Raw genomic sequence first — 23,246 nt, 5'->3', positions numbered from 1 at the left:
ATAGAAGAGGGAAGTCGCCACGGAGAAATCTACCTCCAAGAAGAACTAGATCGATTGGAAACACCTTGAGGTATTGATAAGAAGCATAATAGAAGGGAAGATCCCATAATAGACGGGAAGACCAAGAGGACAAATTAAGAAGGATGTAAAACAGAAAAGCTATGAAGGGGAAGGAACTGTCACAGAATAGAGAAGAATGGAGTGCTGCAGGAAACTAATCTTTAAGATTGAAATACTAATGATGATCATACTTAAAAAGAAGACTGAAAAGAATTAATCGCAATTAAATTATTATAAACAAGCATTTATTGGTTCAAAGCATTTAACATATCTGATCAAGGAATACTTATTAAAATACAATAATTTTTATGCATCACAATTGTGGAAGGAAGAGTACATTATAAAGAAATGGCAGGTCCTTTTTCAAGCATCAACGACAGTAAAACTAAAGAACCATATAAAAGGAGAGAGATTTTCCAAGATGAGTGCTTTACTTATTGAATCAACTGTCACTTACAATTCACATTTAATAAAATTAATATACATTTTTTTTAAATAAACATGGTTTACAGGCACTGAGTCTTTCTCCACGGTGTACAAATCACTATGCACTGTTTCAAGATGGCACCCTGCACTGGTACCAGGCCAAACAGCAGGAGCACCACCTAAAAACAGTGCAAAAATCACATGTCCTTAGTCTTGGCTCTAGGTAACAGGAGAAAACTTTTTTTACCCTTTGAGAAAAATGTCTCCTGTGCAACCCCATCAGTCTATCCATCGGCCACAGCAGTCTGCGCCCCAGTGACAATTAATAATGTTGACTGCCGCTCCTCTCCACTTTTCCTCTTGCCAAACCAGGTCAATAGGGAATCATCCATCAGTCCTGCCAACCTTGCGCGATCAAGCTAAATAGGAAGTGGGGAAACTTCCATCAGTACGGCCAACTTGGCAAAATCAAGTCAATGGATGCCATAGAAATAACCCCTCAATCCTACCCCCCTCCACATATTACAGGTATCAAAAGGTATTATGTACTTCATAACACTGGAACAGAAACTTTTCATTCAGTAATAAAGAGAAAATTCCCAGTTTGATGTACCTAGGGTAAGTACATATGTATTGGAGAATTGCAACTTCTCACTCAAGTAAAAAGATAGCTCAAATTTTTGGGTCTATAACATGATATCATTTAAAAAATTATGACCGACATATAAATCATCGAACTTCAACAAGGAATTCTTAAAACTTGAGCATGCATTTACCAACCCAAAGAATAAAAAATGAAACCAGCATGAAATAATCCAAGACTAATATAAAGGCAGTACATAAATTGATAAGAAAATTACATATTAACACCTTTTACAAGGGCAAGGTGAAAATTTCTTGGCTTGACACAGATGGAATTCCAATCAGTGAAAATTTATGATTCCTGCCTGGGTGCACATGTCATCAGTTTGTAAGACAAGGTGCAACTTGTTCTCCCAAGTAGTTTGTTTACATGTATTGTTGCAGTATGCATCTTTCATGTTTTTTTCTAAAAAAAATGGAAAATATGGAAGTTTGTGCAGTCATAAAATTCATTGTTTTGGATAGATTAACCTCTAAGGAAATTCATCTGAAGTTGATGAAAGCATACGGGGACTCTGCTCCTTTAATGTACTGTTAAAAAGTGGGCAGCTGACTTCAAAAATGGTCGCACATCCCTCAAAGATGACCCATGTGAAGGAACACCAGAAACCTTCGAAAAGGTGCATGATATCGTGTTGGACTGCTTGAAAGGGACGGGGAAGTTGGAAGGGGAGTGAGATAGCTAAGGCCGTGGGGATATACGAAGAAAGGGTGCGAAGATATTGCACTAAGAATTAGCAATGCAAAAGCTCTGTGCAAGGGCTAATTGCCAATCAAAAGCAAATACGCAAATGATTTTATTGCAATATTTGGACTGATTCAAGAGGGAAAAGACCGATTTGAGCCGCAATTTGTCACCATAGATGAGACATGGGTCCACCACTACATGCCAGAAAGAAACAGCAGTCCAAGCAGTGGGTGGAAGCCAGTGATTCAGCGCCAAAGAAAGTGAAGTCAAGCGCATCTGCCATAAAGGTCATGGCCAGCATGTTTTGGGAAGCAAAATTGATCCTGTTAAATTATCACCTTGAAAAAGGCAGAACAATTTAAGGCGAATATTACTCCAACCTTCTAGACCAGCTCCGTGCCAAAATTCAGGAGAAGAGGCCTGGCTTGAAGAAGAAAAAAAGTCTTTCACCAGGACAACGCACCTGCTCACAAAGGTGCAATTTATGATACAATTTGCTCAGCTATCCCCCCTAATCTCATGATTTAGCACCTTCAGACTTCCATCTGTTACAAAACTTCATGAAATTTGTCTCTGGGAAGCACTTCACATCCAATTAAGAAGTTAAGAGGGTCATAGATTGATATTTTCACAGCCTTTCAGACTCTCACTTCTGGGAGGTAATACTGATATTGGAGAACTGCTGGACCATGTGGGCTGAAGTCAAGGGATAACATGTAGAAAAATAAAATTTTTCAACTAAAAATGGCAGTCTTTCACTGGTAGGCCGAGAACTTCTCACCTTATCCTCGTATGCCCATGTATTTCTCATCTTCCCTAAATAGACTGTTTTCTTCATACTGTTTACATTTTCATAATGACTACAAAAATCTCAAAATTCATGCTTTTAAAATTTAAATTACTAACAGAACGCAAAGATCAATGAATAGGAAGATAGTGATTGTGGTACTACAATGAGGGAAATCCCAGAAGTAAACAACACAACAAAGGAAAGACATTTTGGAAATAAATACATTTATTTTTCAACATTTTTCTTTTCAGCTCTATAAACTTTTCCCAGCGATGTTCAATAATTTCTATACCCTTTTTATAATAAGAAATGTCTTAATCCTCAAAATAGCCATTAACTGCCGACATCACTTCTAAATGGTTAGAAAATCTTTGACCACCGAGGCATTTCTTCAAGTTTGCGAACAGAAAATAATCCGAGGGGGCTAAATCTGGCGAATAGGGTGCATGAGGTAACAATTCAAACTTAAATTCATGAATTTTGGCCATTATAATAAGGTGGTTGTGAGCTGGTCAACTGTCTTAATGAAACAACACTTTCTTCATAGCCAAATGCAGCCGCTGTTGCTTGATTTCTTCACTCAAATATTGCAGTAAGTTTGCATAATACTCGCTGTTGATAGTTTTTCCTTTTTCATGATAGTCAATGAAAATTATCCCACGGGCATCCCAAAAAACCGACACCGTGACCTTGCCTGCAGATGAAATGGTCTTGGAAATGGAATCCCAGTCAAGGCGAATGATTTTTACACTCTGAAATCGTTGCATTGAAATGCACATTAGCGGATGACTCCGTTAAAAGTTACTGTTGCGGCATCTCCCGCAGTTTCTTTGGAATTTGAAATGGTCTTTTTCTCTTTGGAGCCAGTTCTCCCCATTCAGTCCATTGTTTTGATTGTTCTTTTGTCTTGGATGTGAAGTAATGGACCCAAGTTTCATCCATGGTTATGAATCTGTGCGAAAATTCTGCTTTGTGGCAATGAAACTTTGACAAACACCCAATTAAAACATCTTCATAACACTGGTTTTGCTCGAGTGTGAGCACCCATCTTGCACACAGCTTTCTCAGGTACAAATTTTCAGTTAATATGCGATATACCGCACTTTCTGAAATGCCTCCTATGTGTGCTAGCTTGTGCACTTTCAGTCAACGATCATCCAGCATCACTTTGTGGATTTTCTTCACTGTTTCTCAAAGTCGTCACCTCATTAGGTCGACCAATGCGATGCTTGTCTTGACAGCTCGTACGGCCTCGTTTAAACTCTGCTACCCAATATTTTACTGTTGTAAATGAAGGAGCAGACTTGCCCTGAGTAGAATCCAGTTCAGCTTTTATATTGGATGTGCTGAGGTCTATCAAATAGAAGTATTGGATCACATAACGGAGACAATTTTTTCCATTTTCACAAATTCACTGAAAACGTTCACTATAGATGGCTGCCAAACAAATACTAAACAACAAGGCATCTTCAAATTTGAAACTTATGCTTTACAGATTTCGTACTTTCTAATACAGTGATATTTTTTTAAACAACTGCTGCCATCTAGGTCAGGCCGGGTACTTCTGGGACCACTCTAAATAAAAATATTCTACGTGGAAAAGTGTCTTCTTTCACCGTGAAGGATTTCCAGGTTGAAAGAATAATATTTTATTTTCTCCATGAATTTTCACACAAGTGCCGTTAAATTATTTTGATCAAAGGACAATGATGACATGCTACTCCTTTCCAAACTTCAGAATTTGAACAGAAATGTTGTGTGTGCATTGGTTTTTTTCACAGAAAATTCATTACGATATGACCTGGGTTTCGATGTTTAATGTCATCATCAGGTTTCACGTATTGATGTTTCGGTAGAATCACAAAGTTACTATTTTTTCATTTCCAATATGAATCCATTTCATCAAGTTATGCCAGAAACCATCAATGAAGTACTGAAATAAATTACCAATGCTGAAATTTCTAAAAAATGGCACAATTTCAAATCCTGTGAGTAGCAACAATGGCAAAATTGTTGGATATCATTAATTTATTGAAGAAAACCCATAAAAATATGAATTTTGCGGCAGAGAATTACTTAATTTTGACATCAATCCTATGGTGAAATGAAAATTTTCCTTTCAGATTACTATTTAACCAAGAAAGACATTGGTTTCTACTTCAGTAAAATTTTGTGAATTTTCAGCAAAAGAGACATTTCCCCACAATTGACAAGCTAGTACATGATATGAACTTAAAAAGTGTGCTCTGGGTTCCAAATTCAAACAAAGTGAATTTGAAATTAAATAGCAAATCAGATCAAATATAGAGATCTTTGCAATTGAAATGATACTATGAACATATTTTATTACAAACCTAGTTCATATTGCTATTATTTACAACGAACACATACCTCATTGATAAAACCAAAATGAACAAGCTCATTGGCCAATCCTGTTGAATCATCTTGCTCAGAAATTGGACAGGTGAGTTGCCGATTCATTTTGTCATCGAAACGTAGAAGTACTGTCATCTGCACATGGAAATATTAAAAAATAACAATAATAATAATGTATTATGCATTCACTGTTCCTAAGAAAAATAAATATTATATTGTCACGTTTTATAACTTATATGGCTATCAATAAATATGCAAAGTGGCAAAACAACTTTCTTTATCTAGTATGGAATCTTGAGTTCATTAATTAAGTGAGGACTACAGGAAATGTGTAGTTCCATGTTCAACACATGAAACATCTAGCAGTATTAAAACAAAATGGACAGTATAAAAATGTTTTAAAATTCATCAAAAAGGATTAGCACAGTAAATTTTGAAAAAACACTTCAAATTTGGCTAGGTTTCTCACATTTGGATTTACTTCTCGGCGAATTTCCAGTTCTGTTTAATTTTCAATGCAATTACTTCTTTTTAGCTTTTTAAAGCATTACCAAATAATATTAAAATAAAATAGCAGGCAACTACAGTCAATCAGCAGTTATGGTGTTATTTATCTGACTTAAAAAAGACCTTATACTGATGGATTAAAAGTGAAGTATAATGCTTTTTCCAGTTTAATTTACCATGCCAGTAAATGCATAGCTTAACACAGTTTTAGGTGTAACCCAGTGGAAAACCACAAAACTTATGGTTAATAATGGAAACAAAGATACATTTGAGACAGCAGAAATTGAGAAAACTGGGGATCTTTTAATTAGCTCAAAACCTTCAAAAATAATTCATGAACAGGCATGTATTACATGGAAACAAAGAGTCACAGGGAGCTTTCAAAGACAACTTGAACAATAATTATAACAGCTAAAAAATCTGATGGAAAAGTATCACCAGGTATTTAAAATTAATGCAGTCTTGTAAGAAATTATGGCACTGATCATAAAATGTAGCAGCGATTGAGCAGATAAATGCCAAGTGTTTTTTTTATTGTACCTTGAAAAAATATATGACTTTCCTTCCAAAAGATATTTTTTGCTGCAGAGGAAAAAATGATGGATTTTTGAAATATCTTTAGTTCACAAGGCAATCTTACATCCATGGCATCTCATTGAAGGACAAAGAGTTGTTACAGTCATACTTACCAAAAGACTACATGGAGACTCTTCTTCCTTGGGCTTTATCGAGCACATCATGTTGACCACTCTCCTTGTCTCCACATCAACTGGGGGGTCACTGCCACCACTACCACCCTTCTCCCCACTTGATTCTCCTCCAACTCGACCTCCCCCAACTCCCTCCGAACCTCGAGGGGTTCCTCCTCCAGTATTTGAGTCATCGGGAGGCATAAGGGAGGAGGTGGGGAGGGATGAGCTCGGTTTTGATGAGGGTGGCACTGAGGAAGGCATGGATGAGGGTATGGGAGGAGGGGATGTGGATGATGGGAGGGGTGGTGGTGGAGCAATTGGAGAGGAGAATGCCGTGAGTGGGTAAATGCCATACCTGAAAAATTATGGAATGCCTATAGAGCAAGGGGTGACAACTAGGGGCCTTTCCTGTACAGCTTATTCAAGATAAGTTACTTCCATGATAAAAATGGAATTACATTGAGTAAAGAGCTCTCTTTTGACTATTCTCTGTACCTCTCCAGTGATTTGGTCATTAGAAGTGCTCCCAATTACCTTGAATTTTATATCCAGCTTATAAATACACTATATCACAAAAATAATTTTTCATGGATGCTTTACAAATTTGGTATTCTATTTCAATTGATTTAAAGGGTTCTCATTTATTCGCAACTTAAAAATGAAAATTTGATGCCAAATTAATCAAAAGAGTTCAAACATTTTTCTCAACTTTTTGCAACTCATTTATAAATATATATTTTATACAATTTTACTTTTCCTGCTTGTTACTTTTCTCACTATCTTATCATGCATTTCTCCTCATTTTAACTTAGGTTATGCAAAAGTTAAAGACATTATACAGAAGAAATCTAAATTGAAGCACTTGTTTCTAAGTAAACTGACTGATAAATGACTCCATTTCATTGCATAAGCTATACTAATAATGCAGAAAAATGATACCAGAAGTGTATCACCATTACTTGGGGAAGTTTATGACTTCGAATTATCAAAAAGTTAATTATGATAACACAAATTATAGAAAAAAATGTGACTAAAATAATGAGAATTCATTGCATGTGTGTATGCCGTATATGAGGGCTGTCCAGAAAGTATCCTCTATTTTCCTGCATTGTGACAAGCATATGGAGAGCCAAATGGTCACTATTTGCCAAACAGAGAAGGATAAACGTAATATGCCTTGAGCTGCAGTGGTTAGAAGCTCAGGCCGCTGGTCATTTGTTTACCGTAACGAGTCTAAATGCACAATATAATTGGATATCCTACCAAATGTGAAGTTTGTTCAGTGATACGGTTTCCAATGGCAAACAACTTCAAAGCTGTGCTGTGCTATCAGGAAACTTCTACTGAGTATGGACCAAATGCGATAAGTGACAGAGTTGTGCATCAATGATAATGCTCATTTAAGAGGTGATGGATAAATGTCCATAATGATGACATGTGGTGAATCATCTGCGGTGAGCAATGAACAGCTACAATAAATTGGCAAAAAAATTTGTAAAAACTGTGGTTTTACCTGATACCTGAACTCTCAGAAAGTTTTCCACAGATTTCTATAAGTCTGTTGCATGGAATCCTGACTGAAAAATTAGCCTACCACAAGTTTTCTGCTTGTCTCGACAAAGAACTAGTCAAGATGTCATAAAGATGTCATACAGTTGGCTACAATCTCAGACAGTAGAAATTTATGCCGAGAGTTTTTCTAACCTGGCTCAGAGATATGACAAAAGTTTAAATCTATTTGGTGAATATGCATAAAAATAGAAGATACATGTGGTCTTGAGATGTAAATAACAAATTTTCCGTATCAATTTCAGTGTATTTTTTATAGCTGAAAGGAAGTTACTTTCTGGACAACACTCATATATAACATCAACAACAGTTGGCTACAAGTGTTATGAGGAAAAATAATTCAAATTTCAAGGAGGGATTTATACAGAACAGACAGATAGCCGCAAAGGTTGCTTTCAAATGTCTCTGTATATCGAGTAGTATATGGCATATCAAATCTCATAAAGCCAGCTTTCATCAAATCACTCGCAAAATCCCATAATCTATATTCTGAAGAGAGCTAGATCAATATTATCTGCTGCATTAATACCTGCTTACTAACCTCCTCCTACCCACTACCGCTCAATATTCCCTTAACCCACTTTTTAATCCATCAAATTTTAACAAGCCACTTCCTCACTGTGAAAAATTGCATGATAAACATTATGGTGTCTAGGTGCCAAATAGTTTCCCAAAAAATCCTTTGTAGTCTCACCTTACATCCTCGACAAACTTCTCCAGCTTTTCTGATACTGGTACATCAGCTGCTCTAACAGCCACACCTGGACGCCCATCTGGGTGTCTGATTTCAGCCAACACACCCTCGAGTGGCACTGCAGATGGATCAGATGGAGATGGAACAGGGGGCGCTGCTGAGGAATGACCCCTGCCAACCCGCTGAACCACTTCTTCAGTCACGCTTTCCATTCCATTGCCACCACCTTAATCAATGAAAGACATACACTTGTAACAACCAAATAAAAATGACTTTCCACTTCTGACGTCCTAGCATGATTTACTGCCATCTGACTACAGGAACACTATATGTTCCACAAGCACAATTATCACCTACACACAAACTGAGTTGTCCACACAAAACTTGAAGTTCCACTTCATCATGGCCTTTCCATCAATTCAGCTTTCAGCTGAGGACTTCCCTTCTTATAGAAAATTTTCACTAAGTCCATTAAACCAAAATCTTATCTCCAGTGCACCAACCAATTTCAATTTCACATCTCACCATCATGTGTGCTGGGATTAGAATTTGCGCCTTGGGCTTCATTTTGTCATTTGTGGGCACAAAACCTTAAATATTGCTCTTTTCATAACATTATTACACATGGCTAACATTTTCCTCTACTATCTAACATTTATTAATACTAATTTAAAACCATATGAAATGCTCTGCACATTTCAATTCAAAATAATGGCCACAGGAAAATTAACGTGGTGGGTAAGTGTTGCTATCCTACAGATAATTTTGGGTTCTTGAATCATATCTTACATGCATTAAGAACAACTGTAAAAGCTATGGATCAGGATAGGTCTAGTTGGAAAAAATGAATAAAAAGTTGATGAGATATATGAAATTTGACCAATGAGTCCTGAAAGTGTTACAATATTACTCAGTTTAATGTTTCTTACTTCTCCAAGGTCAGATAAAAGGAAGTCCAGCTCTGGATAGTATCTTTGGATTTGATAATTTTCTTAATAATTATTTTGAACTCTGCCACTAATTATGAAACTGCTATTGTGTCCTATAATTATTAATGATTCCAAGCAGTGTTAAAGTACAGGCATTAATACATCATAAAATCAGCCAATGTAAAAGGAAAACTTTTTATTCACAGGTAGTTCTGGGAAGTCTGTGGACATTTTGCTCTTATGGTAACTGTGAATTACATACATCATTGATCTACCATTGAATTTTTTCTTACAATTCAATGAAGAGAAGATTTTCCTTGGTAGTCAATAGCCTTAAAGAGTACAGCATAATCACGCTTTAAGCAAAGTTAATCGAGGCAATCAATCGGTAGTTTAGATCAATGTCTATAAGAGTATTTTCTTTTTGATAGAAAACTGAAGTAATCATTGGAAATATTTATAAAATATCCATGAAGTTTAGCAACCATTTAAGCTGCATTTTCTTCAACAAAATTGTAAGCATAGCTCTGAAAGCCTTAAAATCGTACATGCTATTGCCCTCCATATGGATGTTGGTGCATCTGGAATTTTCTTTTACATTAGGCCTGACTTCCAAACATTAAATATTTGTTCAGGGATAAAACCTGGAGAATACACAGCAAGTATTCTGCCGATTCAGGGAGAGAAGAGGGTCCTGGATAGATGGAGAACAAGGAGAGGGTTCTGGGATCAAAGTTGCAGGCAAAAAGGGAGATTGAGAAGCAGTGTGTGTGGCAAATTATGAATATTAATACGCTTGAGATGATTGTGTTTCATTTCCAGAATCCGTAACATTCTCCAAACCAAACTTAGGACATAACATATTAAGAATAATATTTATGATATCAGTCAGTCCAGGCAATTTTTTAATAACAGGTATCAATAATCAACTTTCCTCAAGTATGCAGCTTTACCCCTTGGTAATAAAATATTATGCTAATAAAAACTGCATTCATGTTAACAGAAGTGGTTCACACATATTATTATTACCTCTTCGAACCAATGCATGGGCAGCCAACAGCTTAAGGGAATGCACTTCAAATAACAAAGGGTGAAACAACAATTCTCTAGCCCCAGGCCTCTCTCTTGGGTCTGTCTTCAAACACCTGAAAGGATAAGAGAGCAATTACAAGGTGACCATAATTACAAGGTGGTCATAAAAAGTGACCAGATTAAGCTTTGTCAAGGAAATCTATGGCCTGCTTCCTAAAGCTAATGACAACCTACCACATGACCTCTACGAAGGAGTTTACTGGATCCAATGTACTGGTAGGAAATGTCACATTGGTCAATTCAGAAGATCTCTTAGATAAAGGCTGAAGGAGTATGACGGGAGACCTAACCAAGATACAATTCTGGCTCCTTAAAAGTGACTGAACATGAATGGTTTAAATCCAGCCCTGGTATTTATTTCCACAATTCAAGGATCATCACAAGAGAAAATTGCACTTCCCAAGAATAATACTGAATGCCAAGATAATGTGAAGTGCTCTAAATGCAACATGGAAGATGTTAATCCTCCCTCCAACAAATTTTAAAAGATTATTCCAGTCATAGAAGTGATCCCTAGAAGTCCCTCCAGAGGCTTAAACCCAAGAGCCAATCAGAACCCACCAGACTCAACAGCCAATCAGAGCCCATCTGATCTGGCTGACATAGCTATATACCCATGACCAAATCTTGATAAAATCACTTTGACCCGAGGATGTTTTCTGAAGCCAGGATGAAACTGTCGCCAACCCACAGCTACCGATATGGAGGAGCACTGGTAGTCATTCATCATGAAAGGCTTAAGCCAACTGAGCACTCAGTAACTAATAAATTGATGGAATTGCACCTTTCAAGGGAAGGGTGAAATTTATAGAAAATATCACCAAAAATACAAACATTTCAGCATTAAAATTGAGGGTATTAAAACCATTAACATTTGGCCCTAACTGCATTGGTTATAACTATGTGAAGTTACTAACATTTGGGAGACGATTTGCAAAAATTTGTTACAATAAATAATAACATTCTTTCTTTAAACACAGCAGTTAATCAAAGTTCACATTTGTATGCAACACTTATAGCAATAAATGTGAATTACATAAGTAGCCCATTGTAAATATCATGGGATAAATCAACCCCAGCTGTACCCGTAAGTGTACGGCTGGGGTCGATTCTTCCCATAAAGCCGTAGTTACTGTTCCTTTTAACCCATTCTATAATGGTCCTATGAGCAAACATATGAAAAAAACAGGGCCTGATGCATTTATCTTTCATTACTTCATACATTTACTCACAGCAAATAGAATGCACTAAGACACCAAAGATAATATTTTTATGGTAAAATCTATAATGGACACTCAATTTACGGTTTCATTAGCCTTACTTTTCAAGTTACTAATAAAGGAACCAACATTTGCACATTTGATTAAAATTGGGCACCAACATTAAATCTGCTCGAGAAGTAATACTTAGGAAAAAATTACCTGCGAATAAAATCACGTTGAGAGGGATCTTCCAGAGCTTCAATAGTCCTATTGATATGGTCTTCTGTAACAAGTGATCCTGAATCCCCATTCCCTTGGATTTCCAAGGCTGCCATTTCTAGGGCACATATCCCAAAAGAGTATATATCCATTGGTGGGGTAGTTACACTTGCTGAAATATAATTGAAATTAAATTGAAAGTATTGTTGATACGTATTCAAAATGCAACATGAAATTAAAACCAACCATAAAATACAAAGTATGTACAAACAGATCATTATGAATATTTTAAATACAGGAGAGGAGTTTAGAAGCAGAAAGCTAAAATGTTAGAACAAAATCTATGCTATGAGTCTTACAGCCATTCATGGAATTTTGCATGTTTTATTTCAAGTTACTGGCACAAGTAGCACTTGGATGACCATGCATTCTTTGCTTTCAAGGGTTCACCACAATTCTATTCATATGCTCAGGCAAATTTTTATGATACAGTTGCATGCTTCAATGATGATTTTACACACCAAGAACTAGCTCCTTAATTAGAAAAAATGTTCACATGTTGACCTAATTAGGATCACAATATGGTTGAATTCATCAATTTTTATTAACTTTGTGGAAGGCAACTTTCTCATTTTTAAAGTGATCAAAATAATAATGAAATAATTTTGTCATTAGCAGGTGTATGTAAAACATTGCTGAATAATATCCACTTTGCAGCACACTTTTGGCATTGACAGGAAACTCAAAAAATTCAAAATAAACAACAAACATCACCCTAAAATATTTAAATTTACAATTGTTAGAAGAACTACTAATCCACTACTGTAGCCATTCAGTACCATTAACGAATTTTCACCCAGGATTCTAGAGGGTGCGGCAACATAATTTTTTGAAACTCGCATCAATTAGGCTACAGAGGTTGTAGCTAGGCAGGAGTGAACTCAATCAACAGCCCAAGTTTTCCCCCCACCCAAGTCAGTCACCATCATGCGTTGAAGCAGTGAGGAGCGTGCGTTTGCCATTGAGGCCTGCTTTTGCATTAATTGCAACCCAGCAGACCTTCTGAAATTTTTGTGGTATAAAGATCAACATTACTTCACATAGCATATATATCTTTTTAATATTAAAAAGATTCATTAAATAGGTTTCATTGCATTTTGGAAAAAGGAAGTTATGTTGCCACACCACGTAGTACTTGTATTGCTTCCAATATCTAGAAATATATTTTACACATATACTTGAATTCATGCTATTTTGATAACACCAGAACCTTAATTTTCAAAACAAACATCACTATATATGTTTACTATAATGGTTATTTACAGCACATTAACAAGAGGAAATGCCATTTGAAGTAATGTTGATCTTTATACCACAAAATCCTTTTTTGAAAGTTATCCATTGTTTTATCACTAGGTAGTCAACTTACAAAAGGACCATACGCTGAATATACAAAAGAGGTGACTTAGAGATTCTAACAATAACTATTTACATGGTTTAGATCAGGACCTGAAGAATGCTAACATGTACAAAATGTTATGAAGGAATGTCCTCACAAAAGCCCACTGTATTAAACAATAAATACTCCCAGCACACATTACTTACATGGTATATCAGCTCTATGCTAATCAATTAAGTAGTGGCAGGGATAAAATTATTCAAACTCATTTTTATTCACCACTAGTCTCAAAATACTTGGATTCATCAAAGTCATGGAATGAATAGGGGAGACTACACTAATAATGTGGATTTTTACGTGAACATTTCATGCACAGCCACTGAAAGGCAATGTGGAGGATCCACAAAATAGGAGAATGCTTACTCCCATATTCTGGGGCCAAGAAGTGCATGCTCTTCATCTTCTCACGACAAGTCTTTACATGTTGATGGATGGCATCTGGTGCCACTATAAAAAAAGAATGGCCAGCGTTAAGAAATGTACAGTAATTAATGGAAACCCAAAGTGAAGAAGGCAACTGTAACCACTAACCTCAAAATCCAATATGATGCCCTGTTCTTATATACAAAAAACACATTTTTGTAAATTTTGCAAAAAATAGCTCAGCATTTAAGCATCAACTTTTCACATAAGCTACACACATTCTTATCCAGCACAAATTATATTAATAACTGGGTTTACCTTCACCATTTAAAGGATTATAATTCGAGTGTGGAAAAGTCTTTGCTATTGTGAGACTTTTTCGGCTTGAAAACAAATCTACAGCAATCAAATTATCTGTATATAACCTGTGCTTTAAACATTTTAAAGACTTTCTGAGGATTCAAGGGACATCAGTTTTATTTTCAAAGAAACTGACTTTTAGTTTACTTTTTATTTAAATTACCATATTTTTTGGCCTTAAAATCAACATATGACCAAATTCTAAATTCATTAGAGCATGAAGAGAATGGAAAAATGACAATCTTTAACACTTTCATTCAATTGGGAGTGACATGAATCAATATTACTCAACTGGTACTCCAGGTAGCACAGGTGCCTCACAAATAACAGTAAAATAAAAATGTATAGATGTATGTGCATGAATATTTTTTGGCAAAATAAATCACAAGGTGCTTCAGATAATTAATTGAATCATTCAGGGGCTCCATGATCTTTCGTATTTGAAGAATTTCTTGAAATACTTCCCACTGCAAATGAGTGGGTGTCTACCATTAAAAAGGCATTCATATAATTGCAACGAAAGATAAAATAGCATAGGTTAGCTTTGACTGTAGAAATTTTTATTTTATTTATTCCTTTCACCAGTATTTTTTTAACAACTACCCCATATTGAAATAGACAAAATTTTGTTCTATGGCAGTCAATTGCCAATTGCGTAGGCCGGGATTTGCTTCAATGAAAATTGTAGAAAGCATAGAAAATGAGCAAGAGATTTAGGGCGATGACTCACTTCGATTGGACATACTATACATGGCAATCGATAACATGTTTTTGGCAGGGAAAATCTATTATGACTCCTCACCTCAGCCACAGTGATTCAGTTTCAGCCGTAACAAAAGTGAATAGGAAACATGACAATGCAAATAGTGCGCCCACCACAAGTGAGGGCAAGAAATTACTTCATGTATTGGGAAAAGATGAAAGATTTAATTTGCTAAGTAAAGAATTCCAATTTCTTGTTGTAAGACAATAAGGGAAGCACCACGGAGGTTTTGCATGAAATATCTGTTAAGTGAAGTGGTTACCCTTAGATGTGCCCCTATAACAACTTGCAATACTGAGCACTCATTTTCTATGCATAAACTCATTTTGAGAAACGGATGCAGGTTCTTCACTATAAAAATGGACAACATAGGAACTATCTCATATAAGAAAACCTAAAGATGCCACTTCAAGGCATATTTGCACTGAAAAGATAAAAATGAATGAACGCTTGGGATCATTGTGATATGAGCTTGATAAATTAATACTTAACACCTAAAAATAACATTTTGCCATTGCTCTCCCTCACTTAAATTGAGGACTTTTTCTCCATGCTCTAGTTATAATATACATATTCGAGTAAAATACATTAATATACCAGAGACCTAGAGGCAGACTGAGGACCAGTGACCTAATATGATTGTATCTTTAGTAGGCAAAAGATATCCCTCTATAATAATCATATCTGAACTATCCATCAAATTAAATTTTTTCAGACATTAAGATAAAAACCAATAAACAATGGGTTTTGAATACATTCCATTATATTTTCAAAATACAAAACACTCGATTAACTGAGCTGATGAATACATGATGAAGCATGGAGAACTGAAATACAAGGTTAATATGACAGTGATATAAACTGATGTATAGGTATAGAGACTATCATTCCTTATGATTAATTTCAATCTTTTATCAAAGGAAAGTGCTTCTTTTCTTTTCCAGCCTTTATTACAAGTGTGGAATTGTAGTTTTATAAGAATATGAAACTATCACAAGGTGAATAGAACTAATTTTCCTCAGAACGCTAAGTCAATCATGGAGCCAGGAAAAAAAACAAATGATGGTAGAAGAATAAATGTAGACAAAGAATTTCTGACGATTGATATAGATGATATGAAACCGCAAAAATAATTCAACGGAAATAGTTAAAAGACTTATTTGTTACAAAGCAAATCTATGCACTTGTTCACCACAAAGGAAAAATATGAAATTCTCAGGGCTAATGAATGTGAGGGAAACAATGGGAGAGTGCGGGTAGTACAAAAATGTTTAAATTAAAACATTAGATACAATAGACAACTTTTAATGCTATGGAATTAATAACTTTTAAGAAAGCTATGGTACGTCAGTCTTGTACTTAAAAAGGAATCAAAGTTACAAAGCATTTAATTATCTTTACGATGGTAATTTCAATAAAAATGTTGAGGAGTTGTGCAAATAGAATAGCAGTGATAATCTGCAAACCCACATGGACGATCGAGAGCTTACTGTCTACAAATAGAATTAATCAAGCACAAGAAACAAATTATATAGCAATTATGATTTATATAATGCTTTCAATGAAATATACATATGTAATCCTTATTGTAACACTACAAACATTACATATATACACTTACAATAATCCAAAGAAGATCACTACCACATAAATATATACACTCAAATAGAAAAAAATATTTCGAGTCTCTTTTTATGACCCTTAGCAGGTGAAGAAAATTGTATCAGAATTCATAAAAGAGATGTATCTGACGATAAAAATATTGGATTTAAAAAATGCATGACATTCAGAATCATTAAACCAAAACTCTAATAGGGAGTCTAAAGATAACATGGAGGTCATTGAAAAAATTTTCAAAAATGAAACAAACGACTATGTTGTCTCTATTCAATTTTACAATACTTGAAATGTTATTTTATCACAAATTTATCCATGGTAAGACTTTAATAATTACATTGGTTAGTTGCAGTCATGTTTTCAAGTAAGCACCTTAATTCATTAAGTCCTTGATCTTTGCTTAAGCATTTTATATCTGAATAAATTCAGAACTTAATGATGAAAACTTTAAAGCATTAGTTTGATACAGATAGGTTTAATGAAGCATTATCAAAAGAGGTTTTTCCAGGCCTCTCGTAAGTATTATTAATCATAATAATGTGTCATAAGTAGTTTAAGCCTACCCTTTTCAATCAACCCACACTTAATAAAACAAACTGCACCTTTTCAAATGCAGCAAAGCATATCTTAACACTGGAGTGACCTACCAGAACCTATTTTGACCAGACCATTATGCTGAATGAAGATGGTATCACAGGTAAGGTTGGCATGCACAATAGCAGGAGAACAGGAATGTAGATAACTGTGGAAAACACAGACATGTCAAGAAATTGCAAATGGATATATACTCCACACCTTTATTTGCACCAATCCTTGTTAAAAATAGACCATGAACTAAATATATTCATTAAACATCTCATCTCCCTACATCTAAAATATTATACTCCATACACTCAACACCTTTCTGAATTGAATACATATAAAAGAACTCAAAACAAATTCATGAAATGCAACTACTTATGATTCAGTTACCAAAATAATACAGGTGATTTCTATTCCTGACCAATTTACATTATAAATAATTAAGAAATATTATTTAAATAATATGAATATTCAAGAAAATTATACTAAACTCCTATCTTCACAGATCATTGAAATCATTATAAATGCATTAAAATATTCGACAGAAATCTAAACACAAATTCAAACATTGCAAAGTAGTGCTGTACTCGCAGCACATTACTGTTACCCTGCTACTTTTAACTGGTACTGCATTAATTAAAAATTAATGTCTAGCATGTTTAAACAATACATATTATTTAATTGCAAGGAGCTTTATCCAATTATTTTATCATTAGCACAGATACCCTCCCAGGAAAATAATCATAAAATCCATTCGTTCACAGAAATTTTAACCTATGACAAAGTATGAGAGTGTCTAATCAGCTCTACCTTTCAAGCTACCAGACCAAATACAGGTATTATACCTTAACTTCCTCATTATATAAAAACATATGTCTATTACTCATATCATTTATCTTTCAGTGATGAATGTTTACTTTTTTAATAATTCCTAATACAATATTATTCATATTTGTGAATAAAAGGACAAACTCTGTGCATGTATTGTAAATGCTCCTCTGTGAAGAAGAAATTTATAAAGCTAACATAATTATCAATGGTAGATGTCCCATAAATGAATGTATTTTTGTACAAATACAGAGGAAATATTTCACATTTCTTGGGCATTAAAGGTTAAATATTATGTTTTGACGCCATCTGAATCAGTAATTATGAGCCAAGTAAGCAGATTTCTGTATTCCCTCAAAATCATACACACGGTACCATCGGTGGAATGGAAAGTCAAAATAAAATACAGCAATTATCGGTAACTGCTTTATTGGCTCTAGCTTACTCTCAGTTGAACACTCAAATAAACAGGAGGGATATGAATAAAAATACTGCCACGATAAAATATTTCCACTAGTTCCTGCAAATTTATGCATTATATAGTAGCTATGCCAATGTTGAATATTTATACCACAAAATGCCTCAGAGCAGTTACGCTAATTAGGAATAAAGACTTAGCAGATTAAATGCAGAAGCTAATTCAAAGTAGATGATTACTATGAAACAATGCGACACAAACTGTGGCCAATTAGGACAAAAGAGATGCTTTCTTCAACTTGATATAGATTTTACAGATTATTATTTGGCTATGATCACTGACCACACGGATTTGAATTACAGAGTTGAGATGAAGAGTAGTTGGCAGTCATTGACTGGCAAGGATGTAATCTGAATTGATCAAGAATTCAACATACAAGAGGGTTAATAGGTAAAAACAAACAGTAATCAACCCAAAGGCTTGTCTGGTTAGTGATAGTGGAATTCACCCACCACTAAGCCTAACAGCATGTTAAAATTCACCAATCAGGGTTGGGGGAGGTGCTTTTCCCTGTATCGGATATGGTCTCCCAGGAAAATCAAGTACCCAAAAAATTACACAGCTTTGATGGAGCTGAGGGTGCACCGAGAGGCTTGCCCAGGAATTGAACCTGCACCCTCCAGTCGGTAGTCCAACGTTCTACCCCTGGACTACTTCAACCCTGGTTTATAGGTATGTAATCTTAATTCCAGGTCATGAATAGTGATTTTATTCACAATTTTGACTGATAAGCTTGGAAAACTATAGTAATGAAAGATTTGCAACACTATATTCAACACTTACAACTGTCTAATGGTACTATCTATGTGAATTAAATTCAATTGTCTCCTACTATTACATATTATTACAATTGCATGTTTTAAATTAAAAGCCAAACATTAACACAAAGAATTTACAAGATATAAACAGCCACTTAGATGCTAATGTCGGTGTCATCAGCTAACGCTTTATCGACAAATGGAGCTTAAATTGACAACTCTCTCAAATAAATTCTTTTATTTTAACATTGAGCCAAAATTGAGCAGAGTGAGGTTACAAATAATAGGGTTGAACATTTTATTGGCTGTCCCATGAATGTAGGACTTTAAAGCTTATCATGAAATCAAGACTTTCAAGCTTTTTTAATCTTTCAAAGATGAAGGGTAAGTTGCATTTCACGTATCCTCTGAAAAACATTCTTCCCTCCTACCCTTTCTAGTTTGGGCAAAGAACTCAAACAATACCAAGTTTTTCTTCTTAAACAGGAAACTCTTTATTTATTCGCATGTGAAGTACTATCTTTGTTAGTAATAATTTCCAGGCCTTTTGATGCAATCATAACCTGATCCCCTTATAATCATTAAATAATATTTTTAAATGATAACGCCATATAAAGGAAAAAAATATGAAAATGGAGATCATGATGCCTTAGCCACATAGAGAGATTGTTAGCATCTATTCCAAAATAAGCCGCAGAAAAACAACTCATTGTGCTACAGAAAACAAATTTTTTTTAAATATATTTAGAAACACCTCTCATAAAATGTCTTCAATCAGCTTGAAGGCTTATCCTTCTTTGCTAACTTCATGAATGTCTACATCATAATACATTAGTAAACTGCTAACTGTCCTGATAATTCCAGTCATAAAATTGGAGGTAAAAATAATAAAACCCATGAAACATCAGGTAGCATAAGATGTCCATTTTTATAAAGCTCTTTCTGCAGCATAATCATTCTTCAAAGTATAAAGCCATTCAGAATTCGCATGATTCATTCTCAGTCGCATGTGAAGTACTATCTTGGTTAGTAATAATTTCCAGGCCTTTTGATGCAATCATAACCCGATCCCCTTATAATCATTAAATAGTCTACTATTTTGTATGGGCAGAGATTGAATACCAATACAATTCTTAGATTATCCTAACAAAATAATCTGTCATCCCACACCACAAAAAACCATTGTTCAATTTGGCATACTTCCTTCTCTATATAAAAATGTAAATTTATTCTGTATTCGATCTCAGATCTGAGATTAATATGGGAACACACACTCCAAAATGTGTACATTCTAAATATGCCTACAGTGTGAACGAAGATTAACATGGACAGGGAAGGCTTTGATCAATTAAATTTAAATATTGCATTTTAAGATAACAATACACATGGCCTTTTGCAAAAAATAGAACTTCAACTACTAATTTTACATCAAGCTTGGAGATATTCACTGCTGCGCACAGCAGTGGCATTTGAAGATTTTTAGTGTGACTCATTCTTTACTTCACTGATTGATCACACTGCACAGACGCTCACACCGGTTTATACAAATTAAACAAAATAGTCCAGTTTCACAAATAACTTACCTTAGAGCTGAAAGTATTTGAGTGCACCAACGCTTCCATGCTGTAAGTGGCAGTCTTTTAACATTTCGTTTGGTACGTTTGAGAAATTGTTTCAATGATCCTGAGGACATATACTCCGTAATGAAGATGACCTTTAATTGATAATCACTAAGGTTAACTCAAGTAATAAACATGACAACCCATGCAAACCAAAGATCCAAACATCCACTTGGGGAATATGGACAGAAGATTGCAACTGTCATTCTAATTCTGTTGGAGTATGTATATTGCATCATGAACTCCTCATTTTTATTAATGGAGACCTACAAATGTTAAAAAAAATAACAACTGGAAGAGGAGAGTAAGTCAAAAGATTTAAATCAAGAATATCTAAATGAAATACTGCTGACAGAAAGAAAAATCCATTAGTTAATGACATGCCGTAAATTTTAAAACTTTGCACAAATAATTACATTGTACATGAAAGAAAAAACACTCAAACATATTGCATAAAAGAGAAAGCACAGAAAAGTTGATTTTCAAGTGAACGATTATAAATAGATTCCCATCCAAATAAAGGGGCAATAAATACATTTTTTTACACTGAATGAGAAAATTATTCAAATTTTAAGCTACAAATTTAAGAAAAAGTATGTCAATACAATTGCTTCTATTTAATAGCATTAAAATAAATGGAAAATGCATAAAAATATGAAGCAAAAAGGAAAAAATCAAGAGGCAAAATATATTTTAAAAGAGGTCTAAGTTTTTCTCAAAATGCTAGTTACCTGCATTGAAATTAAAAATTTACCCTTGGTTTGTCATCATGTGTATCAGTCCAGTACCGATGAAATTTGACAATGTTGGGATGCTCTAGGCGTGTCAGGTTTTCAAATACCGCTCGAATCTTCTCTTCTTGTGCCTTGAAGTTCTTCCTTTCCGAGAATTGTACTTCATTCCAGACTACCTCCACACCTTCCTCTGTATCCATGGCCAAATATGCACAGTCAATGCCAGGCACATCCCTCTGTTCTACCTGTTAATTCGGAGTTGAATCATTGATATAAACAATTATTACGAATGTAAGTGAATTTCTAAAATTCCAAGACAAAATATACGGTATGTTGATGAAAAATCAGGTGCTAGAGCTCCATAAAACCAAATATTTCATGATTAATCAAAAAATATCCAATTACATCGTTAGAAAAGCTATCATTCTGAGATTTCCCGGAAAAAAACAGCAGCAGCAGTTCACAATTTAAGGAAGAGAACTACCAAAATATTTTGCATGCGCACGACTGGTTCACGTGGCACCGTAGCAACCTCACGACAGGAATTATCTGACACTTTACTAAGTTTGTTGAAAGGTAATGTAAATGTGGAAATGCCCAAGCTACGGCAGTACATAGCGACAATTCATCGTTCATGGGTTCCATGATTTAATCTTGGGATCCAAACCGCAAATGAAAAATTATTCTTTTACATGTCCAAGTTTATGTTTTAATATTTTTTGGTGGCACTCTTATAGGAAGAGCTTTCAGGCATATACCAATCTTTTCCCTTTACCAAGCCTACTCCTCGAGCTAATTTCTGGGGTTTATTAGGTAAGGATACCGATTGGTGACCTGGGGAATATTAAAATTAATTAAATCCTGAGTAAACACATTTAAACGAACAAAAAAATGTTGCACACAAGAAGATCACAAGGACATGAAGTGACGGTGGACTTCTATCAACCTCAATTCCACTTGCTATAAAATTTCTACTTCTATTCCGCTTCCAACTGTAGAATCAAATTGATACTCAATGTCAAAATGTTCTGCGTGTCAATAGCAAAAATAACCCTCACAAATTAAAAACATGATTCTACGCTCAATCACTGAAAAGACAGAGATCACCTAATTTACTCGTCACTTGAATTCGGTGAAACAGATATGGCGGAAAATTTAGGAAATTATTATTAAAAATCATTTACATTCATCGCATAACTCTAAATGGCCATGGTGTGTGTTAACACTGGAAGTAGAGCATAGGTAATACATACCTCCTCTCTTCTCTTCAACCATCTTCCACAAGGGCTTTCTTCCAATATTTCACTCTCATCTTCCGAATCTTCTCCACTTTCTCGAGGAGATTTATGCTCTTGATCGTTACTAGAACGACTACCCGGCATGTTTGGTCACTCCTTGTACATTGAAACCAATGCGCATATACCTATGATTAATCCAAGATCCAAGGACTCCCAAGATCCCTTTCGAAGAACTGACAAACAACCTCCGCCAAAACGATAGGTCGTTTAAGGAACGATTTCCGTACGGAACGCAATGGACCAATTTGTTAAAGGAACGTGGCGAAGAAATAAAATGCTGGTGGGTGTGGCAAATGGCGAAGAAAAAGTTTCGTCGTCGAGACGTTGTGATGGAAGACACTGGTTTCTTACAATTGCTCTTTCATTTTTCCACGTGCATAGTGACATGAAATTTAGGCACTATTTTTTTTACAAATTTGGTTGGATTCAATATGTTTACTTTAAATTTTATCGGGTAATATGTGCCGAAAGGTACTCCGTAGTAGGTACCCCGAATGCCGC

General features: G+C 35.0%; 1 protein-coding gene across 1 annotated transcript; it reads right to left on the bottom strand.

Annotated features, from left to right (window-relative positions):
* Positions 1–297: 297 nt before the first annotated feature.
* Positions 298–22,917, bottom strand: Madm (MLF1-adaptor molecule). The gene is made up of 11 exons (XM_071598406.1): positions 22,701–22,917; positions 21,468–21,692; positions 20,678–20,808; positions 17,096–17,190; positions 13,709–13,792; positions 11,887–12,058; positions 10,403–10,518; positions 8,445–8,670; positions 6,179–6,536; positions 4,998–5,117; positions 298–905 (listed from the first exon to the last, which is right to left on the bottom strand). The coding sequence occupies exons 1-11, from the start codon at positions 22,827–22,829 to the stop codon at positions 771–773; spliced, it is 1,791 nt and encodes a 596-aa protein (XP_071454507.1). The 5' UTR covers positions 22,830–22,917; the 3' UTR covers positions 298–770.
* Between the last annotated feature and the right edge of the window lie 329 nt (positions 22,918–23,246).

Source organism: Hetaerina americana, unplaced genomic scaffold (genome assembly GCF_022747635.1).
Source record: "Hetaerina americana unplaced genomic scaffold, ioHetAmer1.1.p SCAF_10, whole genome shotgun sequence".
In the NCBI taxonomy this organism is placed as follows: Eukaryota; Metazoa; Arthropoda; class Insecta; order Odonata; family Calopterygidae; genus Hetaerina; species Hetaerina americana.
This window is presented reverse-complemented; position numbering and strand designations above follow the sequence as displayed.

Coding starts and splice junctions, on each gene's coding strand:
- Madm (XM_071598406.1), bottom strand. CDS start 22,829: ATGCCGGGTAGTCGTTCTAGTAACGATCAAGAGCATAAATCTCCTCGA. Junction 17,191..20,677: donor CAAATACTTTCAGCTCTAAG/GTAAGTTATTTG, acceptor TGTTTTCCACAG/TTATCTACATTCCTGTTCTC. Junction 6,537..8,444: donor AAGTTTGTCGAGGATGTAAG/GTGAGACTACAA, acceptor ATAATTTTTCAG/GTATGGCATTTACCCACTCA.